The 20383-nt window shown below is 46.0% G+C and overlaps 2 protein-coding genes and 1 long non-coding RNA gene across 5 annotated transcripts; 2 read left to right on the top strand and 1 right to left on the bottom strand.

Moving 5' to 3' along the window:
- The first annotated feature begins 2957 nt into the window (after positions 1–2957).
- LOC121995144 lies at positions 2958–5551 on the top strand. The gene is made up of 2 exons (XM_042548964.1): positions 2958–4797; positions 5111–5551. Exons 1-2 carry the CDS (start codon positions 4366–4368, stop codon positions 5549–5551), a joined length of 873 nt encoding a protein of 290 aa, XP_042404898.1. The 5' UTR covers positions 2958–4365.
- Positions 5552–6213: 662 nt separating this feature from the next.
- LOC121997415 (probable splicing factor 3A subunit 1) lies at positions 6214–9963 on the top strand. Of its 3 annotated transcripts, XR_006116268.1 has the most exons (6): positions 6214–6372; positions 6571–8790; positions 8865–9164; positions 9311–9403; positions 9495–9554; positions 9746–9963. XR_006116268.1 is itself a non-coding variant. In XM_042551811.1 (4 exons), the coding sequence occupies exons 2-3, from the start codon at positions 6613–6615 to the stop codon at positions 9132–9134; spliced, it is 2448 nt and encodes an 815-aa protein (XP_042407745.1). In that variant the 5' UTR covers positions 6214–6372; positions 6571–6612; the 3' UTR covers positions 9135–9164; positions 9311–9428. The 3 variants fall into 3 exon arrangements, 2 of the variants coding, with proteins under 2 accessions (XP_042407745.1, XP_042407744.1); XM_042551811.1 differs by lacking the exons at positions 9495–9554; positions 9746–9963 and having other exon boundaries at positions 9311–9428; XM_042551810.1 differs by lacking the exons at positions 9495–9554; positions 9746–9963 and having other exon boundaries at positions 8865–9428.
- Positions 9964–11498: 1535 nt separating this feature from the next.
- Positions 11499–11732, bottom strand: LOC121994306. The gene is made up of 2 exons (XR_006115673.1): positions 11661–11732; positions 11499–11581 (listed from the first exon to the last, which is right to left on the bottom strand). It is a non-coding gene; the product is annotated as an uncharacterized LOC121994306 (long non-coding RNA).
- Positions 11733–20383: the final 8651 nt, after the last annotated feature.

Raw genomic sequence — 20383 nt, 5'->3', positions numbered from 1 at the left:
CGACTCAGGGCGATGCTTGAATAAACACATTCGAATAAACAAAGGTACACCGAACGGGTGATATTTCATTACCACTTAGAAATATTTACAAGATATCGGGGGCAGTACAAAAAGAGGCAAACTTTGCAAGAGGCGGGCTCACTCGAGATAGTCTAGCACATCATCGGGTAGCGACATGGTCAGCTAGTCGGGTTGACGATCTTGTTGCTTAAAGTGGTAGGGATATGACCGTCGCCCTTCAATTGGTCAAACGTCCCATCGATGACGAGGTTGAAGAGGCGGATTGCCCGATCGGTGAGCCAGTAATTAAAAGGGTTCGAGCGGAGGTAGTCCCGCTTCATAAGCTCGCACCAACTTAACTCGGCACGTTGATAAACTTCCAAAGTCGTGCGAGAGGCCTCCAGTTTGGCTTTCATGGAAGCCAACGCGGCATCCTTAGCGTCCAGCTTTTCTTACATCGCTGCTTGTTCAGTCGATCGGCTCTCCCGCTCAGCCTTCAGTGTTGCCTCCGCCTCCTTTAGACTCTGAGCCAGGACCCGAGCTTCTTTGTTCTTGACTCTAAATCCTCGATGGCTCGGAGCTTCCTGATGTTGGCCGAATGGATCTTCGCTTCAAAGGAGTTGGCTTGCTTATTGAGCCGCGCCAGTTGCGAAGCCTGCTCGGTGCTTTTGCCCTTCTCTGCCTCCAGTAGCTCGATGCTCTTTTGCAGATCGGCCTTCAGTTGAGCAGCCTTGGTAGTCAACTGCTCCATGCGCGCCTTTGAAGCTGCTATTTGCTGCTCGGAGCGCGACTTCGTGCTCCAAAAATGTGAACCTTTGACACATAGCCAAGCTCTCTACCCAATACTGCAATGACCAAGGAATTGTAAGAGTAGAGCGGATAAAAAGAAGTATAAAGGCAACCTACATATCACAGTGGATGGGTATAGTTGTTTGCAAGCTCCCCTGGAGAGATGACCTTCGCACGGGCCCGGGCATCGGTCCATATCTATATGAGCGACCCTTGGATGTGTATTTGGTGCTCGGGGGTGCGGGACGCAATGTCGTCGGGATTGCGTCACTCGTCGGTCGACAAATGTATAATTGTCGTTATTTACCTCTGTCCGCTTGGACTAGAGGGCTTTGAAGTAGCTCTACCTATCAACTGGGACTTGGAGCCGATTAGATGCGAGACACTTGGGCCGCCGACAACGATTGTGGCGGCATGAAGGCGATCGGCGGTGCACAAATGGTCCCCAGCGGTAGCCCGAACAATAATGATGTTCGCTCGGATGAAAGGGATGTGTGGAGCGCTGCGACTCCTTGTTCGAGAGGAGCAGGTGTGGAGGTCTTGCCTCGCTCGGAGGATGGTCACGAGCTGCCTTGCGTTGAAGTTTGCAGGGCGGAAGTGGCGGAACGAGAGGACGCTTTCGCACGACATCTCTTACGCTGTTGCAGTGGCTCGCCAGAAGTGGTAGACTCAGAAGCCACTGCGCTTGGCAGCATAGAAGGCTGCTCGAGAGGAATATCCGCTGTAGCATCCACTGCATCACTCGCCGCCATCTGACTTCTCCCACCCTCGCTAGCCGGCGCTTGCGTTCCTTCGGCTTTGCCGAATAGATCCTCATGGGAGTCGACCGACTGCAGGCCGCGACTCTCTAACTCGGCCACTGCCGCGGCGTTGATCTCCGCATCCGCGAAGAGCTACAAAAAAGAAAACAAAATCAGTTAGATTCAAGGATGGAGGGAAGAAAGAGCATACCTAGGCTGGACGGAAGCCGTGTGCGAATTAGGCTCAAGCCAAACGCATAAAGTACGCCCTACAACAGCAATTAGTGAATGTGATATTTCTAACTGACCAAACTTGAAGCTGCCTCGAGATAGTCAGATCGGCTTTTATATTTCCTAAGCGCGAGGGGATTCCTCACCTCTAACTGCCAGCTGATCGGGAAGTCTGGCCGCTTGGGAAAACGAAAGAAAAAGTAGTGGTCCCTCTAATGCTTATTGGAGGATGACATCTTATCAAAAAAGACCAAGTTCACTCGGGCTTGGAACAAGAAGGTCCCCGGCTCGGACAACTTAGGGTAATAAAAATAATGATAGAGCCGAGGAGTCAAGGGAATGTCGTGCAGGCGAAACAAGACCACGACCCCGCACAGCAGGCTAAAGGAATTCGACACTAACTGATTGAGGGAAATATGGAAGTATTTACAAATAGTGGAGAAGAATAGATGAACGGGGAAACGAAGGCCGGTGGTAAACTGATATTTAAAGAAACACAAACAACCCGATGGTGGTTCGTGCGGCCGGAATAGCAATTTGATAGCCGGATGGAAAATGGTAGGCAGATTTCAGACTCCCAACGTCGTCCTCGTCAAACTTGGACTCGGTGAAAGTATACTAGAGCCCAAGAATGGAAATGGAAGATTGTGAGGAACTGGCCATCGAAAATAGAGGAGTCGAGGAAGAACAATGAACAGATTCGAGTAAGAAAAAGGCAAAGAAGCTTACTGAAAAGATCGCCGGAGAAGAAGAAGAAGCGCAACATTACAGAGAGGGAAGAAGGCGAAAGCACGAGGAAGGAAGAAGACGGCGACACAAGTGAGGTTTATAAACCTCGCGGTCGATCGACCTGAGTCGTCCGATCTAGGGTTACGAAAAACTAGGAGAAAATCTAGTCGTTGAATTTGAAATGGCGCCTGTCACGTCGCCAGCGGATATCTGCCTATCACGTCAAACGTGTGGCGGCAGAAAATAGGACACGTAGTGTACAGTTAGCGGAAGGCATTAATGAGACTTAATTAAAAGGTATGGTCGTGTGCTCGGCCATAATTATCAAAGATTTACACAGTCTTCAAGAAATTTGGATGACGTCAGGACGCTTAGCCGAGGGAGCGCAAGGAAAGGAGAAAATTCGCCAACTGTTATCACCCATCGTCTCGATCGAGCATAGATAATGGATTGTCATATAGCCGAACGACCTAGATACCATCTTCTTTGGGAGGCATGATCCGAGCGGCAACTGCAGACCCAGCCTGACTAAACGAAGCCAAATAGCGAAGATGTTTGTGCCGATCAGAAACTGGGGAGTATATGTAGGGTCCGATCGGTCGTGTAAACACTGAAGACGCTATTTGTCCAGTCAGTCGGACTTACAACCTCCTTCGACTAGACTTGAGGGGAGGCTTGTGATGCGGTGATATAGGGAGGTCCACCTGGCACGGTGTTAACTGCCGAGATGGAGGTCAAAGTCAAGGTGATCAACGCCAGGGCGTCAAAGGGTCGAACGGATGACGATTGCAACGGCCGGTCGGGACAATCAATGCCCGACCGGTGGGAGACATGTTCGAGCGGACCACCCGTCCGGCTCGGGATAATATGATAAGATAATCAAACGCTCAAGATTGAGCAACAGGACGCCAAGGAGACCGGAGAGCTTGTACGAATGGGAGGGGTATGCTACTACACAGTCACCGCAGGGAAGAGTAGTGAAGTGTCCCGGCCGAGCGGCTACCCCGCTCGGCCAAGCAGCAGGACCATTGTCGTATCTCTCGATATCCTTCTGGGAGATAGTATCGCTGACACGAGGTATAGACAACAGGTAGATCGTACGACGGAAATTTCTACTGTCTTGTCAGGCATATCCTGTTAACGTATAGTGTCAGAGATACTTTCTTGACAGATTCTTCATAGGATATATTGGAGAACGTGCTCATGTCTCGAGGAGTGTACAAGTTGCCCACCAGGAGTCAATCACTGGCGGAGGTACGCGTTATTCACTGTTTGCACTAAAGTTACTGTTGCTCCGCTTTCTTCCATTATTCCGGTGACTGACTTGAGCATCGGAGGGCCAACGCCGGGACCCCTTCCCTGGCTCCGCACTGACGTTACTTGTTTTGTAGTGCGAAGCGAGGTCTACAACCGGTCAACGAAGCCGCCACATCCCCAGCTTTCCACCTTCCCGCTTTCGAACAGGATCAATGGAAAATACCAACCGTAAGTTATTGCAAGATCCTAAGTTCAACCTAAGCCTCCATTGATCAATGAGGTTTACTCCTATACGTATAAAAATCAAATTCTATAGCCACCATTTGTTGTACCATTCCTTGGACTTAAAACTAATGATGAAAATCCAAAGCTAAGAGCATCTCCAATGGTGAGAACTCTATAAGAGCTATTTTTTATAGTCTCAAATATGTCACCTCAATGACACATCAAAAATATAAAAACCTATTACTCTCTTCACAGTAAGAGAAAAAAAAATCTCCATATAATTTTTTTTGGACCTTACATTATCAATTTTTTTTATTTTTTTTATTTTTGTATATTATTAGTCCTACCCATATTACTAATTTTAAGATGGAAGAATAGGTTGAAAATTTCTATAATGGTGAGAGCTTTTTTCTTTTACCATTTTATTTCACAAATCTCTTTAAAAATCAGATGTCCTGAATCAACAGTCAAACTGTTAGTTAACAATAACTGTGAGGCTCATGCAATCTGCCATCAGTATCTCTCATTTATTGACGCCATTAATGCATCTCTCAAAGGCAGCTTCTTTTTGTATGACCCTGCAGACTGGAAAATCCTGTTGGAACGCTATCAGTTTCACTCTCTCCATCTCTCATATTTGGTTGATCAGAGGAGGTTGTCGATGGCAGCAGACGTGAGTTACTTTGCTGAGAGGGAGGAAGGTGAGGGGAAGAGGGAGCTTGTCACCAGGGATTTGCTTGGCGGTGGTGGGGTCTCGCTTAAATCCGCCGAGGTCGACCTCGAGCTCAGAGTTCCTGATGGATGGGAGAGGCGGCTAGACCTAGTGGTAAGTGATCTTATTGTTCCTCTATCTCTTACGTTTGGAATTCACGCAGTTCTTCCTCCTCCCAGCAAGATCGATTTTTTGCGGTGAAATAGTTCTTTTTGGATCATTCTAAATGAGAAATACGACAGTGTAATCCTTTCTGTGATAGTTTATGGCTAATTTTGTTGTCTGAGTTCTACTGCAACTTCAATCTCTCACGGGATGCATTTGATATATGAAGTTTACTACGGTCTCATTGCTAAAAACTAGATTTTTTTTCCCCCCCGTTGAGATCCATATAAGAAACTAGTGTTTGCAAAAACTTCAATTGCAGTCGGGAAAGACTTACCTCCAGAAGCGCGAACTGCATCCGGCGCACTGCCATCAACACAACCTCAACCTCGCGCTTCCTCCGCCGTCCACCGCGGAGCTCTTCCCGGAGGTCAACGCTGGAGTGCCGCCGTCCAGGTACCAGAGCGTGTGCACCCTCGAGAAGGTGCGGTCCGCCCTCCAGCGCGCTGGCCACCGCCCCTACGACTCCCCCTTAACTCCTTCCTCGCCGTCGACCGGCGTCGACTGCTCGGCGAAGCGGATGGCAACAGGTGATCGGGAACTCGACGAGCTGTCGCCCGCGATAGCCAGGTGCCCGGGTTGCCTACTCTACGTGCTCGTGTCGCCGGCGGCGCGGCGGTGCCCTAGGTGCGCGGCGCACCTCGCGGTCGACGGCGAGGCCAACAAGAGACACAAGTTTGACCTGAACTCGCCGAACCATTGATGCAAGTAATAAATTGTAAAATTCATTTGTGCAAAATTAAGAGATGAACGAAATGGAATATGTACCTTTTGTCCATAAATCATATTAAAAAATGACTTATATGTTAATTTCTAAAATATAATTTGTGAATTAATTTGCAGGATATTTGATTTGATTATCAATTTAGAGGAGATTTTTTTTTACAATTTAATCATATGAAAAATAAGAGAGAATATTTGAAAAATGATGTAACAGCGAAGTTGTAAAACACAGTTTGGTAATATGATGACATATTTTGGTAAAAGAATAAAGATAAGGGGCTGCTCAAATAGCGAGTTTGCTGTGCTGTGGATTACCATGTGGGTTTGCGTCTGGATTGAATTCAGATGTTTGAGATTGAATCCAGGCTCTATGAATTTAATCAGAATATTTTAAATTTTTTTAAAGATATATTATATATATTTTTAAAGTTTAAAATTATTCAAGAGCAAAAAATTTTAGATATATAATATTCTTCTTTAAAAAATCTTAATTAAAAAATAAATAAATTTAGACGTATACTATAGCGGACAGAACCGACTTAAAAAGACTAATAATCTTAAAACTTAAAGGGTGTGTTCCATATGAATCTGTGGGAGGGGCGAAATATAATTTCCCATACTTGCGTGTGTATATTTATGTATGGAATATCTAAAACTCGAAGGGGCCAAATACTAGAACACAATCGCAGACTGAGCGCTTTGCCCTAATCCAGCCGCCGGTTCCTTTTGTCCCAGACGGTTTGCCGTTTGCCGCCGGACGGATCTTCTCTGGCGTCGTTCTCGCCGCTACCTTTGTCGAAGGTACATATCTTTCCTTTCTTCTTCTTCTTCTTCTTCTTCTCTCCATGAGCTTCGAATTTATTCCGCTTGTTACTTTATTCGTTTCTTCCCAACGATCTGTGGATCCATCAATGAATCGAGAAACCTGGTGAAAAAAGTTTTCGAAAAGGTGCTAATTGTGTCTCCTTGTAACTTTTTCCTTTGCTGTTCTAACCCTAGGTCTTCATTCCACCGAGGATACGATAAACCAGAGGGGGCGCGATGTTTTCCTCGATTCTTACTCTCCCAGCCCCGCCCGCCGATGGAGATCTAGGCCCGATTCCTCCTTCCCAGATTTCCGCCGATGTCTCTATCAGTGAGCCTCAGGATCAGAAAGAACTCCCGCCGCCTCCTCCAGCTCCGGTCGCCACTCACACGAGAACAATTGGTATCATCCATCCTCCGCCAGATGTTCGAATGATCATAGATAAGACTGCAACTTTCGTCGCCAAAAATGGCCCTGAGTTCGAAAAGAGAATACTTGCTCATAATGCCGGGAACAACAAGTTCAATTTTTTGATTTCTTCGGATCCTTATCATGCATACTATCAGCATAAAGTTTCAGAGCAACGTGCCTTGGCTCAAAGTGCCCCTCAGCTGCCCCCAGGAGACGCCTCTCAAGCGACGGATGCTGCCCCTTTGCCTTCTGATGGCTCGATTGCCCCTACATCTGCAACTGCACCATCCGATGAGGCAGCAGCTAAGGTCGACCCTGCTGCTCAGTTCAGGATTCCTCCAAAGAAGGTCCTTGAGCCACCTGACGCTGAACAATACACAGTTAGGCTCCCTGAAGGAATCACTGGTGAGGAATTGGACATAATTAAGCTCACTGCACAGTTTGTCGCACGCAATGGGAAGAACTTCCTGACCAATCTTTCAAACCGTGAGATGAGCAACCCTCAATTCCACTTCTTGAAGCCAACACACAGCATGTTCACGTTCTTCACGACTTTGACGGATGCATACTCCAAGGTGCTGATGCCTCCAACAGGGCTGACAGAAAAGCTGCATAAAAGCATCAGGGATAGGACAACAGTGCTCGAGAGATGTTTGCACCGTTTGGAATGGGAGCGGTCTCAGGAACAAGCTAGGCTTTTGGCTGAGGATGAGATCGAGCAGGAGAGGATGCAAATGGCGATGATTGATTGGCATGATTTTGTTGTGGTCGAAACCATTGAGTTCGCTGATGACGAGGAAGAAGAGCTTCCCATGCCAATGACATTGGATCAGGTCATAAGGAGGAGCAAGATGTCTGCATTGGATGAAGAGGAACCAAATCAAATAGCTGAACCAGGCAAAGAGATGGAGATGGAGATGGATGAAGAAGAGATACAACTTGTTGAGGAAGGAATGAGAGCTGCAAGACTTGAGGAGAATGGCATGGATGAGAAAAGGAGTGAAATAAAGGCACCTAGTGATGAGCCTGAGCCTCCAATGCGGATAGTGAAGAACTGGAAGAGGCCTGAGGAGAGGATTCATGCTGAACGAGATCCAACAAACTTTGTGATTTCACCCATCACCAATGAGCTAATTCCTATCAATGAGATGGCAGAGCACATGCGCATCTCTCTCATCGATCCCAAATACAAGGAGCAGAAGGAAAGAATGATGGCTAAAATCCGGGAGACTACTCTTGCTCCTGATGATGAGATTTCCAAGAACATTGTTGGGCTTGCACGAACTCGTCCTGATATTTTTGGCACCACAGAAGAAGAAGTATCTAATGCTGTTAAAGCAGAAATTGAGAAAAAGAAGGATGAGCAGCCAAAGCAGGTCATATGGGATGGACACTCAGGAAGTATTGGGCGCACTGCCACTCAAGCCTTATCACAGGGTGCTACTGGTGAGGAACAAACTGATGCTAACAGTGACTTGAGGTTACTTCCAGGTCCAGCACCAGCACCTAGACCTGGTGTGCCGTTAGTCCGCCCGCTTCCTCCACCTCCTGGATTGGCACTAAATATTCCTCGTTTCCCACCGAACATGGTTCCATATTCTGTTCCTGGATCAGCTGGTGGTGTTGTCCCTCCTCCAAGGCCTGGCATGATGCCAATGATGCCTTCTGTGAGGCCTGCGCCTTCATCTATGCCTTTGAATTCGTCACAGCAGCCCATTATGATTAACCAGCAGCCAGGAATTCAAGTCAACCCACCAAGCTTTCCTGTACCTCCCCCTCCTGGATCCCAATTTACACCGTTAGGGGTTCCTCGACCATTTGTTCCAATGCATATGCCACCGCCTAACATGCAGATGGTTCCTCCGCCTCCACCTCCATATGGAATGCCACCACCTCCACCTCCAGAGGACGCTCCACCACTTCCTGATGAACCTGAACCAAAACGGCAAAGAGTCGACGATGTTTCTCTCATTCCAGAGGATCAGTTCCTTGCTCAACATCCTGTAACATCTCTTTTCTTGTGTTAATTTGCTTTCTATTGATTATTACAGGTCATGTAACTAATTGTTTTTTCCAGGGATCTGTCCGAGTTTCTGTATTGGTTCCTAATGTGGATGAAGGAAACTTGAAAGGTCAACTTTTGGAGATCACAGTCCAGTCTCTGGCTGAGACAGTTGGCAGTCTTAAGGAGAAAATTGCAGCCGAGGTTCAGCTTCCTGCTAATAAGCAGAAACTGAGTGCTCGGGCTGGTTTTCTCAAGGATAATCTTACGCTTGCATACTACAACATTGGCCTTGGTGAAGCTCTGACACTTGCTCTAAGGGAACGTGGCGGGAGGAAAAGATGAACTTGTCTTGAAACAGAGATGGTTAAATAGGTCGTTGCAAAAGTTTCTTGCATCTGGTTGTAGTACTTGTTGTGATCTTTCTAATTTGGGTCACAACCAATATATTGGAGATGAGTTTTTGCTAATTAGGATTTGAGACTTATCTATGCTGATGAACTTTAAAATTCATAGTGCAGATTCAGAATTCGGGTGCTAATGTGTCTCTATTTGTTGCCCAAAATGAATGTGTTCCTTCAAAGGGGCAAAACGTAGCATCCTATGGTTGCTTTGTAATGTTACGAAAACCTTTGTTGATCTGCAGTATCTATGCCTTGCTTCATTCATTCAAATATCATTTTGATCTCATGTTATCTGATGCAGGTTCAATGTTCTTAATCCTAGTTAAGGAGACAAATTCTTCAGATCTGTTGGAATATTCAGGTGCTGGTATTTTTTGTCAGCAGACAAGCTTGTATTTTATTTCCCCTTTTTCTTGCAGAATCTTCATCACTATTTCTTATTATGTGAGGAAGCAGATGAATTTTATTGTTTTGCTCTTACTACCAATTTTATTTAGTCTGTTTGTGAGCAGTTCCCAGCATGTGTTAAATGGAATACTTGTTTATCAACAGCTTGATGAGATTTCAATTTGCCTGCAATCAAGTTGGCACCAATTTCATGTGAAGCGAAGATCTGGTCGGTTTTTTTTTAACTATCTTCTGCATAGTAGTTTATTACATGGAGTTTTTTAATGTTTAGTCGCAGCGAACTGTTACAGTTTTATTTATTGATTTGGATGATGAGAGTGGGCTAGAACTGAGATACAGCAAGAAAACCTCCTTTTGGCAAACTTTTTTAGTGATGATTTTGTTTTATTATATCAAGGGAAATTCCTTCAAGTTGTTGAGGATGAAGATTTATTTTGAACCTCGAGATGAGAATTTCCATTGCTCAAATTCTTATTTATTTATTTGCCAAAGGTTGTCCATGCATCAAAACATTTTGTACCATTGGTAAAACCTTCTCTTGGGACAAGAAACACTGGTTTAATATGCAATCTACAATGCTATGCTGGTTCCTTGACTCATCAATCATTCATTCTGTTATTCAATTTACAAAATATGAGTAATTATAGTTCATTTATATCCAGAATGGACATGTAGCTACGAATAGAGTTGGGGTCAGTGAAGCCAGAGAATTCTTATGCCCGTTCATCCAAGGCTCTAGAGACAACAAGAAAGAGGAGAGAGAAAAAATACAGTTGTCTGTTATGAAAGAAGTTGAACTTCTAGCATTCTGAGGGAAACCTTGCATGCCAATCCCTTGATAGCATGTTTGCACTGAAACCTATAATAGATGAACTTGTCAGATCAACTTGCAGATGAACAATTGCAATGGAATGCAGAGAAACGCAATCAGCAGAGTAGGAAGATGGTGTGGGTTGAATTTCTTTGTAATGCTGTTAACGTTTTTTCCATTAGAATTAACACTAGCGGCAATCATTAATGGCTAAGTTTCTCTTCATAAAAAAATATGATGTCAATCTTATAAATTCGAGGACAAGATGACTAAATGAGATTGATGCTTCACGTAACTACAGGTAAAAAAATTGCTTAACAAGTTGGGGTCTACTTACCACATCACATCATTTTCATTTGAATTCGGACATGTAGAGATAGAAGCTAGTGATGTATTGTCTGAACTGCTAGTGGGAGGTATTGGAACCTTGCACTTTATATGTAATATGAGCGGTACTACCTGTAATGATGCAAACAAGTTAAAAGTTTTTACAATCTGAGACAGAATTGACGGATATAATATCGGCATGCTATCAATACTATAGGAGATTTGAGTTACCTTGCTGCTAAATCTTAAATAACGCTTAGGCAAAAAATGGAGCGGCAGTCTGAAAGTTGAGTAACTTCTGACCAGCAAGAACAGCTTAGATTGGCCTACGAACAACTCGGAGTTGATGCTAAGTGGAAGTGCTTACGGTTATCTTCATTAGAGTAGAAAATAGGTAAATTAAGTGGCAAACCTATTAAAGAAAAGCTTCCTACACCAGCTGATATTAAAGCTCTAATAGACTGGTCATGAAAATCAAGTTAGCAGAGTTAAGAAATGCAAATGAACACCTAGCTATAGTTACACAAAAGACCAACCTTTTTGGCAATGAAATCTGCAACTTTACTCTTGGTGCATTCAGTAGATATACCAAAATCAAGTTTTCCTCCATTGAATACTAGCTGATACACATGTTGAGGCCTTATAAGACTTCCTCCAAGAACCAAAATAACTTCTTGTATGTCGGGCATTTCGTCTAGAGCTAGTTGAAGTGCTGAAAGTAAAGCAGAAATTTTACACGTCACTTTTTCCATCCTTATTCCTTGCTTAATCTCTCTTTTCCTTAGGTTATGTTTCCGCCTATCAGATGCCTTTGTTGCATTTGGTGAAAGACATGTCTCTTCCTAAAATAAGAAGCTTCATCAGATGAAATAAATTGACCACATGAGAACCTGTCCAGCACACACTGAATATTTCACCTACCAAAGTTTTATAGTCTTCCTTCAGAGCTTCATATTCATTTTCAATGTGCTGCAGAATCCTGAACAGGAAGAGCAACATCAAGAAATTTTTTGATTCATGTTCAATTGATAAGGAATTTAAGTCTTGTAAAGTTGCAAATCCACTTTTAGCAAAACTGACAAAACATATCATTTATCTAATGCTAAGTGGTCCGCATGCTAACACCAAATAACAGAAACAAGGATGTTCAATTGGTGTAGAGTTACAGAAGGTTAAGCTTCATCCTGATTAACACTCTGCGCCAAGTAGTATAGTTTCTATTATGCAATAAAAAGAAAATATGAAACTTTGCTAGAGATCTCTGGCCTTCTTCTAACTGATTTATCACAATAGCACATTGATACGGTTGGTAATGAAGGGGCCCATGAGGAAAGGGTTAGAAGAGTCAAGGCCATATGGCGGTCAAAAGTCAAGAAGACGTGGTGGTCGATAGTCAAGGTAATGCGGCAGTCAATGGACAGGCTGACGGGGCGGTTAAAGGCAAGCAGGTGTGATAGTCAGAGGTCAGGCAGGCTGGTCAATCAAGGGGGCAAAGCAGTCGGAAGACGAGGGAAGACGTCAGTCGGAACACAAGTCACGGGTCGGCATCAGCAGGGTTGTCCAAAGGAAGTCCGAGCTACAGGCCTGTGATTCAAGGAACTGGAAGTATAGGCCAATGGGTCGGAAGCGGCAGAGCTGATCAGAAGCAGCCCGATCTACAGACCTGCGGTTGGGGGCCGGGAAGTACAAAGCGCAGGATACAGGTCGGCATCGGCAAGGCTGTTTAGGGGAAGTCCGATCTACCGGCCTGCGATTCAAAGAACTGGAAGTGAGGCCCGGAAATGCGAACCACGGGTGCATGCCCGGAAATGCGGACCACGGGTGCAGGCCGGTGCAGGGACACCATGGATCGGAAGAGCTGAGTAATACGGGGGCGGAGAATCCCAATGGTTCGCCGAGGAGAGTCATTGCATATCGACACTGCGGGCGAAAGCGGAGATTCCTAAAACGAAAAGATGCCCTCATAACCAGTAGTAGCCTGCCAGCTGACCCCCACTACAAGACAAAATCCATGTACGAAGGCGGAGGTTCCAAAACGGAAACATGCTCGCACAACAAATAGCAGCACGACAGGTGTCCGGAATGAGGCGACAAAGCCCAGCGTCTAACGTTTTTTCTGACAGGATGGCAGGCTCCAAAAAGGGGAGGCATAAAAGGCGAAGAATCCCTCGTATGCAGGTATGCGCACACACTCACTGGTCACTTTTTTCCACAACTTTTTTCCTTCTTCTTCTCTCTGTTCTTTCTGGGGGAAAAGGACCTGACTTGAGCGTCGGAGGGACTGATCCGGGGACTTTTTCCCTGGGTTTCGGTCTCTAACATGAGGGGGGAGATTGTCTGAGTGTGTGCAGGGTCCTGCAGCAGCGTCAGCCACCCGTGGGAGCCGAATCATCTTCTACGACCTTCCGTCAACCATCGGGACACCTCGACCAGCCTCCGTCCGACTCAGCCTCCGGACGGGATCAAATTTGGCACCGTCTGTGGGAAACACAACAGCCTGATCCGGAGCGTGAAGATGGAGGACTCTGGTCGAAGTTCCAGCAGGTGGATTAACGTCACCATGACCGTCGGGGAGTACGAGCTCTTTAAGGAGGTCAGGAAGCAGGTCGCCTCTGAAAAAAAAGGAACGGTTTCACGACCTCGCTTGGCGCCCGAAGCATCTAGAGAGCCAGCTCCTGCCTCCGACAGGGGCTCAAAGAGGAAGCAGCAGGAAGAGCTCCCTCGTGCTTCATTTCGGGAACCTCGCCGCAACTATCATCGAGCCGAAGCCCCTGAGCATAGTCCAAAGAAAGAGGAGCCGTCGGCGTCGGTAGCGGAGAGCTCTCTACATCCCCCGCGGGATTCAGGAAAGGGAAAAGCGATAATCCCCGCCAGAGACATGCCTGAAGAGCCAGATGACAAAGTACCCTTCTCGGCTCAGATCCTGAGGGAAAGCCTGCCCAAGGGATATCGAGCCCCGAACATTGGAGAATACGATGGGAGCAAGGACCCGGAAGAGCACCTGAGGAAGTTCAAAAACGCGGCCATCTTGTACCAATACAGTGATGCTGTCAAATGCCGAGTATTCCTACACACCCTGTCTGGGTCGGCGCAGAAGTGGTTCGACGGATTGCCCCCCAGAGTCCATCAATTGCTTCATGGATTTCAAAACGGCCTTCCTACGCCGTTTCGCCAGTAGTCGTAAGTATCAGAAAACCGACCACTGCCTGTTTGCTCTCAAGAAGGATTCAACCGAGCCCTTGCGGAGCTACATCAATCGATTCAGTCAGGTGGCCAATGACGTCCCCTCCGCCACCTCCGAAATATTGATGAGTGCCTTCTCCCACGGATTGCGAGAAGGGGAATTCTTCAGAGACCTCATCAAAAACCCCGCCCGGAGTTTTGATGACATGGTGGAAAAAGCTTCTTCCTACATCAAGGTGGAAGAAGCGCAGGCCGCTAGGAGGAAAGCCGAAAAGACGATGGCCCCAGGCATCCGACCTTGTGGTTAACAGCCACACGCTCTAACCAACTGAGCTATTCCGATGGCTGGTGTGTCACCTCCGGATCGGAGGCCTTCTCCCGGGCCAAGCTTGTCTCCTGGGGCAAGCTCATGTCCGAGAACCTGGCGGGAGAAGAGATGCTCAACACGCGTTGACGGCGAGGAGGTGGAGGAGAAGTTGGAGTGACTGGGGCCGTCCGTTTGCCCTTGCGTGTCAGGCGCAGCTTCATAGTCGGAGGAAGAGAAGGCACTTGTTCTGCAGGCGATAGCTCGGCCGTAGGTTGGTCAGAGGTGCAAGGCAGGGCTGAGTCCGCTGGATTAAGTGCAGGTGGCTCAACAAGCATCGGAGCCTCCTCCGTATCAGAAAGCCGGGGTTCTGAAAGTTGCAGACCGGCGGCGACGGCGGGAGCAGAAGGTAGACCCAGTGTTAGCTCCTCATTCAGAGCTTGTAGAACGGCCACCGCGGGTGTCTCTCGACTGGCGAAGGAACGGAGGATTGCGGTCACTGCAAAAATAAGAAGAAAAAGCACCTCGGTTAGCGAAGAGCAATATACAAAAAGATAATGACTTACCGAAAGGAGCTCCAATTTCGGTAGGGACAGGACTAAGGCCAAAAACATGTAGGATGCCTTCCAGCATCAGCACAGACAGGCGAACAACGACACATTTCAGCTTATCCATAGCAGCGGAGCAGGCAGGTTCATGGACATGCGAAGGGAAGTCCGAAGCGAGGAGGGGGCGTCATTGGGAAGGCCCGACTAAGGGGACGGGGGGCTTGAGGAAGAAAAAGCGAGACCTCCAGCCTTTATTGGAAGAAGGTAGGTCATCAAAAAACCTCTGGCCCGGCTTAGCCTGAACATTGAATACCCCCGCTTCGGCTCGCCGGAAGGAATAAAAGTGATGGAATAGTCTTGCGGTCAAGGGGATTTGGTAAATGCGGCACAAGATGATGGTTCCGCAGACCACTCGGAACACATTGGGGGCAAATTGAGAGATACCAATCCTGCAATACTGACTCAACTCAGAGAGAAAAGGATTTAACGGGAAGCGAAGACCGCCTACGACCTGATCCTTAAAGACTGTGATAAACCCTTCGGGGGGAGAAGAAGGATGTTCGTCTGTCGTGGGAAGGCGAAACTCATATGTGGCGTCTAGCCCCAAGTGGGATTGCAGTGAAAACAGGTCGTGATGGTCTAAATCAGAAATGTAATGTGAATACCAGAGGGGGTCCTTACCATCCATGGCTGTGGAGAGCAAGCAGGCGAGAGGGATGAAGATAAGAAGGGTCACAGGTCAGGCACAAGCAGGAAGACGAGGAGCTGCACTGCTAGAAACGGCCGCAAACGAAGGGAGGAGGAAGGCGAAGCATCGGGGTAAGGAAAGCGGACTGCCTTTAGGGTTTATAAAGCCCATTCATTCCTAGGAAACATCGAGAGGTGAGCTGAATATCTTTTTGGGGTAACGTGCCTCAACGCCGTCGGATGAGGAACAAGCGCCGAAGGGTGCAAAAGGGGGCCAGATGCTGGCGTCAGGAGGCGTGTGCAGTAAAGGCGTCGGACAGGTGTCATCGTAAGAAGAAACGCATTAAAGATCGACAAGGCAAGGTAATCATGAAGGGATGTGGCCTCAAAAAAGAAGCATTCTTCGTGAAAAGCTCGAGGCTAGGCGGGAAGTCTCATGAAGCTGCAGAAGCCAAGCAATTCAAAAGGGTCGCAGGTAAGACAGGGCATTGGAAGCGATTGCCAGACCAGAAAAATAGCAAGCAGGTCTGTGGGGATGTTCCTCGACCGAGCAAGCAGCTCTGCATAGGTAGCCCCGATCCGATCAGCTGACCAGGCGCGTCACGAGAACTGCGGAGTCATCATAAGATGCAAGGGCATTGTGGCCCAAGGGTGGAGTGAGGTTTTTACGCTCCCCCTCTCATTCTTAATTCTATACCGTGCGTGATGCAATTGCAGGAAAAGACGCGACGCAAATGAGTAAGGCCAAAGCTAGCAATAACTACCAGATTAACTAAAGCAAGAGGAGCGGCGCAGGCAGGACGGATGAAGGGAGTACATCTAGGCTTGTGTCGTTTGAAGTTCTTACTGGTCTCGGACTAGCGCCATCGCCACCGGTCTCGGACCGGAGTATTATTACTGGTCTCGGACCAGCGCCATCGCCACCGGTCTCGGACCGGAGTATTATTACAGACTCTCGCCTCAGTGCGAGTTATAAGTGAGCTCTGCTCTCACGCCCAATGACCTTTCAGGTCGGCTCCCATGCGAGCATTAAAAGTGAGCCCTGTGCTCACGCCTAACAACCTTTCAGGTCGGTAGCCCCAGACTCTCGCCTCAGTGCGAGTTATAAGTGAGCTCTGCTCTCACGCCCAACGACCTTTCAGGTCGGCTCCCATGCGAGAATTAAAAGTGAGCTCTGTGCTCACGCCCAACGACCTTTCAGGTCGGTAGTCCCAGACTCTCGCCTCAGTGCGAGTTATAAGTGAGCTCTGCTCTCACGCCCAACGACCTTTCAGGTCGGCTCCCATGCGAGAATTATAAGTGAGCCCTGTGCTCACGCCCAACGACCTTTCAGGTCGGTAGTCCCAGACTCTCGCCTCAGTGCGAGTTATAAGTGAGCTCTGCTCTCACGCCCAACGACCTTTCAGGTCGGCTCCCATGCGAGAATTAAAAGTAAGCCATGTGCTCAGGCCCAACGACCTTTCAGGTCGGTAGCCCCAGACTCTCGCCTCAGTGCGAGTTATAAGTGAGCTCTGCTCTCACGCCCAACGACCTTTCAGGTCGGCTCCCATGCGAGAATTAAAAGTGAGCCCTGTGCTCACGCCCAACGACCTGTCAGGTCGGCTCCCATGCGAGAATCGAAAGTGAGCTCTGTCCTCACGCTCAACGACCTTTCAGAACGGCCCCCACTCGGGGATCAAAAATCAACTCCTCTGCGAAAATCATAAGCCAGCTCGGTGCCTATGCCTGACTACCTTTCTGAGGGATATGCCTCACCTTGAGCGGAGCATTTTCCATAATCAGGTCAGCTTTACTTTACGCAAATTTCAAATATGCAGCAAATACGCAGGGCAAAGGATGCGGAACGTCATCTACCCTACTCCTAGAGCGTCAGTATTAACTACGAAATCAGGTTCTGCGCGTTCATCACAGTTTTAATTCTTAAAGCTTTGTATCTGTTTTATTACTCAAAATCCATACATAAAGACGAGGCATGACGCGACTTTGGTTTCTTACATACAAGCCAGTTTTTTATGAATGCTGCCTGGATTAAAATTGAGCAGAAGAGATCAGGCCGGAAAAAGACAAAATACAAGGGTAGCAGCATAGTTCAGCAAGAAGATGATACAACCAAGGCCACAAGCAGGAACGCCGTATGACAAAGGAGTCACTGAGACAACTATCCCCAAGACCAGCTTTAACTCGTGGAAGGGACTGGCCATGGAGAATGAGCACTCCCACGTGAATACCTGTCGGGAGACTCAGGGGCATTCTGAGCCCGTGCCAGCTCTGCCCGTAAGGAGTCGATGACCGCCTGTTGCTGGGCGATCGTGTCTTGCTTGACATCAAGGCACGTACGAAGAAGGGATAACTCCGCCTCATGCTCTTGAGTCAAGCGTTCTCGGAGGCTAAGTTGGCGCTAGCCTGGCATTCCTCTTTCCTCGCCTTTTCCGCATGCACACAGTACTTCGCCAGACGGTACTGATCTTCCATGGAACGCAGGGCAGCCTTCTGGCGATCCCGATCCTAGGACACGCGCTCCAATTCGCGTTCTCTCGCGACAAGTAGCGAGGTGAGCTGATTTATCTGCATTTGGGAGGGCGGTTGATCAACTTCGTCAGAAGAAGGAGAATGCATATTAAGGGGAGAAAGAAAGCAAGTAGGAGAGCCAGAATGGAGATGGATAGGATAAAAGAGTAACCGTGAGGCTCTTTATAAAGAAGGCGGGTGCCCGAGTCAAAGCAAGTGAGTGGGGTGTTAGAGTGTATACTAAAAGCCTAGCTTTTGGTATAAACATTTATCTAGAAATAAGAATCACATTGGTCAAATGACTACATTTATGATAAATGTAGTTGTTCAATTAATTTATATTGTAGATAACATGGTGTGTGGTGTCACACACAGAAGATCATGTTATCAGTACCTTATAAATTATAAACAGTAGCTCACGACCAAAATGGAAAAGAACAAACCATTGGAAGGTCGTAGTGTAATTAGGTATTAGTTTATCTTAACTATATAATTACACTAGTACACTTAGAGTGTATTGAGTAGGACCATTTGAGGTCGTTCCTTTTATACTGACTTTATGAAGGAACAAAGACCTCAGTTATTATTGAAGTGTGTGCTCTTAATCCTAATATAATAACAAGCACATATATTTGATATTTATTTCTTTAATTTATCAATGGGTGAGATTTAGTTCGATGAATCAATAAGTCCGATAAGTTGGGAAATGATATCACTTATAGTGTGTGTTGTTGATTATAGAAGGAAACTGTGTCCTAGTAATCTAGGTTGAGAATGTCCCCAAGAGGAGCTCATAAGGATTGTCATGTTAAACCCTGCAGGTGGACTTAGTCCGACATGATAATGAAGTTGAGTGGTACTACTCTTGGAGCTAGATATTAATTAAGCGAGTTGTCAGTAACTTACTTAATTAGTGGACATTTGTTATCTTAAACACAGGGAGACTAACACACTCATGATAAGAAGGAGCCCAAAAATGTAATTTGGGATTGGTGCGGTAGTTCAATGATAGTTCTCTAGTGGAATAAATTATCATTGATAAAATTAAGTTGTGTGTTCGGGGCGAACACGGGATGCTTAATTTTATCGGGAGACCAAAACCAATTCCTCCTCTCGGTCCCTATCGTAGCCTCTATATAAAATCTTGTATCTATCTAAGTCCATCTTCTAATTCATGTAGTTGATGTTGCTATCTAAGTAAGCTTCACATTGTTGAAATCAACGTGAACAAAACATCAACTTATGTTGGTGTTGCTTATCAACATGAGAAGCAATTCACGTTTTTATGCTTGGCAATTAAGTCAACATGAATTACTTAAAACGTGAGAAAGCTTTGTTCACGGTTTTGCTTGGCAATTAAGTCAAACGTGATAAGTTCTGTTCACGTTTGGTTTTGCTTGCAAATTTAAATCAACATGAGAAGTTTGATGATGTGTCAACATGGAATTAAGAGGAGAATAAGTTTTAATTAAAATCTTTCTTGTCATGGAGATTTATTTTTAAAGGAAAGATTTTAAGTTTTCCTTGTTTATAAATATCCATATGTTTAAAGAGAGATTTTAATTTATAAGTTTTCTTTTTTACAAATCACCATGAAGGGATAAATTGTTAGAGAAATTTTATTTTTAAAATTTTTGGAAACAAATTAGGAAGGTTTTAATTCTTGATTGAATTAAATTTCCTTTGCTTAGATTATTGTGGTCGGCCATGTTGATTAATAAAAGAGAAATTGATTTTATATCAATTAAATTTATTTTTCATGACAAAGGAATTAAGGAAGTTTTTATTAAAATTTCCTTATTTGCCAAGACCAAGGATTATAAAAGAGGGGGTAGAGGTGCCTTCATGACAAGAACTCTATTATTTTTCCTCTCTCTTTTTCTTCCTTGGTATGGCCGGCCATCCTCCTCTCTTCTCTTTGATGGCCGAACCTCATCCTCTTGTGGAGATTTATATGGTGGCCGGATCAAGTCTAGAGAAGAAGGAGAGAAAGAAAGTTTTGTTTCTAGCATCCCTTGGAGCATGGTGGTGGTGGTCGAACCTCTTCATCCTAAGAGAAGTTTTGATGGCCGAAACTTGTAAGGAAGAAGAAGGTGGTTGGTGGTTCTCATCTCGGAAGATCGTTGCCCACACAACGTCCGAGGTTAGAAGAGGAATACGGTAGAAGATCAAGAGGTCTTTCTAAAAGATATAATTAGTATTTTTCCTTTCCGCATCATACTAGTTATTTTTGGAAATAATACCAAATACAAGAGGCATACGATTTTAGTGTTTCGAATTTGTTTTCGATATAGTGTTCTTTTGTTTTTCTTTTCCTTGTGATTTGATTGTTCCTTTCGGTTAACCTAAAGTTATTTTAGGAAATTAAATATTAGCTTTCTATAAAAGGTTTTGTCTAGTCGGTGGTGGTTGCT

This window comes from Zingiber officinale, chromosome 6A, assembly GCF_018446385.1.
Source record: "Zingiber officinale cultivar Zhangliang chromosome 6A, Zo_v1.1, whole genome shotgun sequence".
Lineage (NCBI taxonomy): Eukaryota > Viridiplantae > Streptophyta > Magnoliopsida > Zingiberales > Zingiberaceae > Zingiber > Zingiber officinale.
This window is presented reverse-complemented; position numbering and strand designations above follow the sequence as displayed.

Bases quoted from the DNA above. Each gene is read 5' to 3' on its own strand.
- LOC121995144 (XM_042548964.1), top strand. From the start codon at position 4,366: ATGGTGAGAGCTTTTTTCTTTTACCATTTTATTTCACAAATCTCTTTA. The intron at 4,798-5,110 runs GTAAGTGATCTT...CTTCAATTGCAG, and splicing joins AGAGGCGGCTAGACCTAGTG to TCGGGAAAGACTTACCTCCA.
- LOC121997415 (XM_042551811.1), top strand. From the start codon at position 6,613: ATGTTTTCCTCGATTCTTACTCTCCCAGCCCCGCCCGCCGATGGAGAT. The intron at 8,791-8,864 runs GTAACATCTCTT...TGTTTTTTCCAG, and splicing joins AGTTCCTTGCTCAACATCCT to GGATCTGTCCGAGTTTCTGT.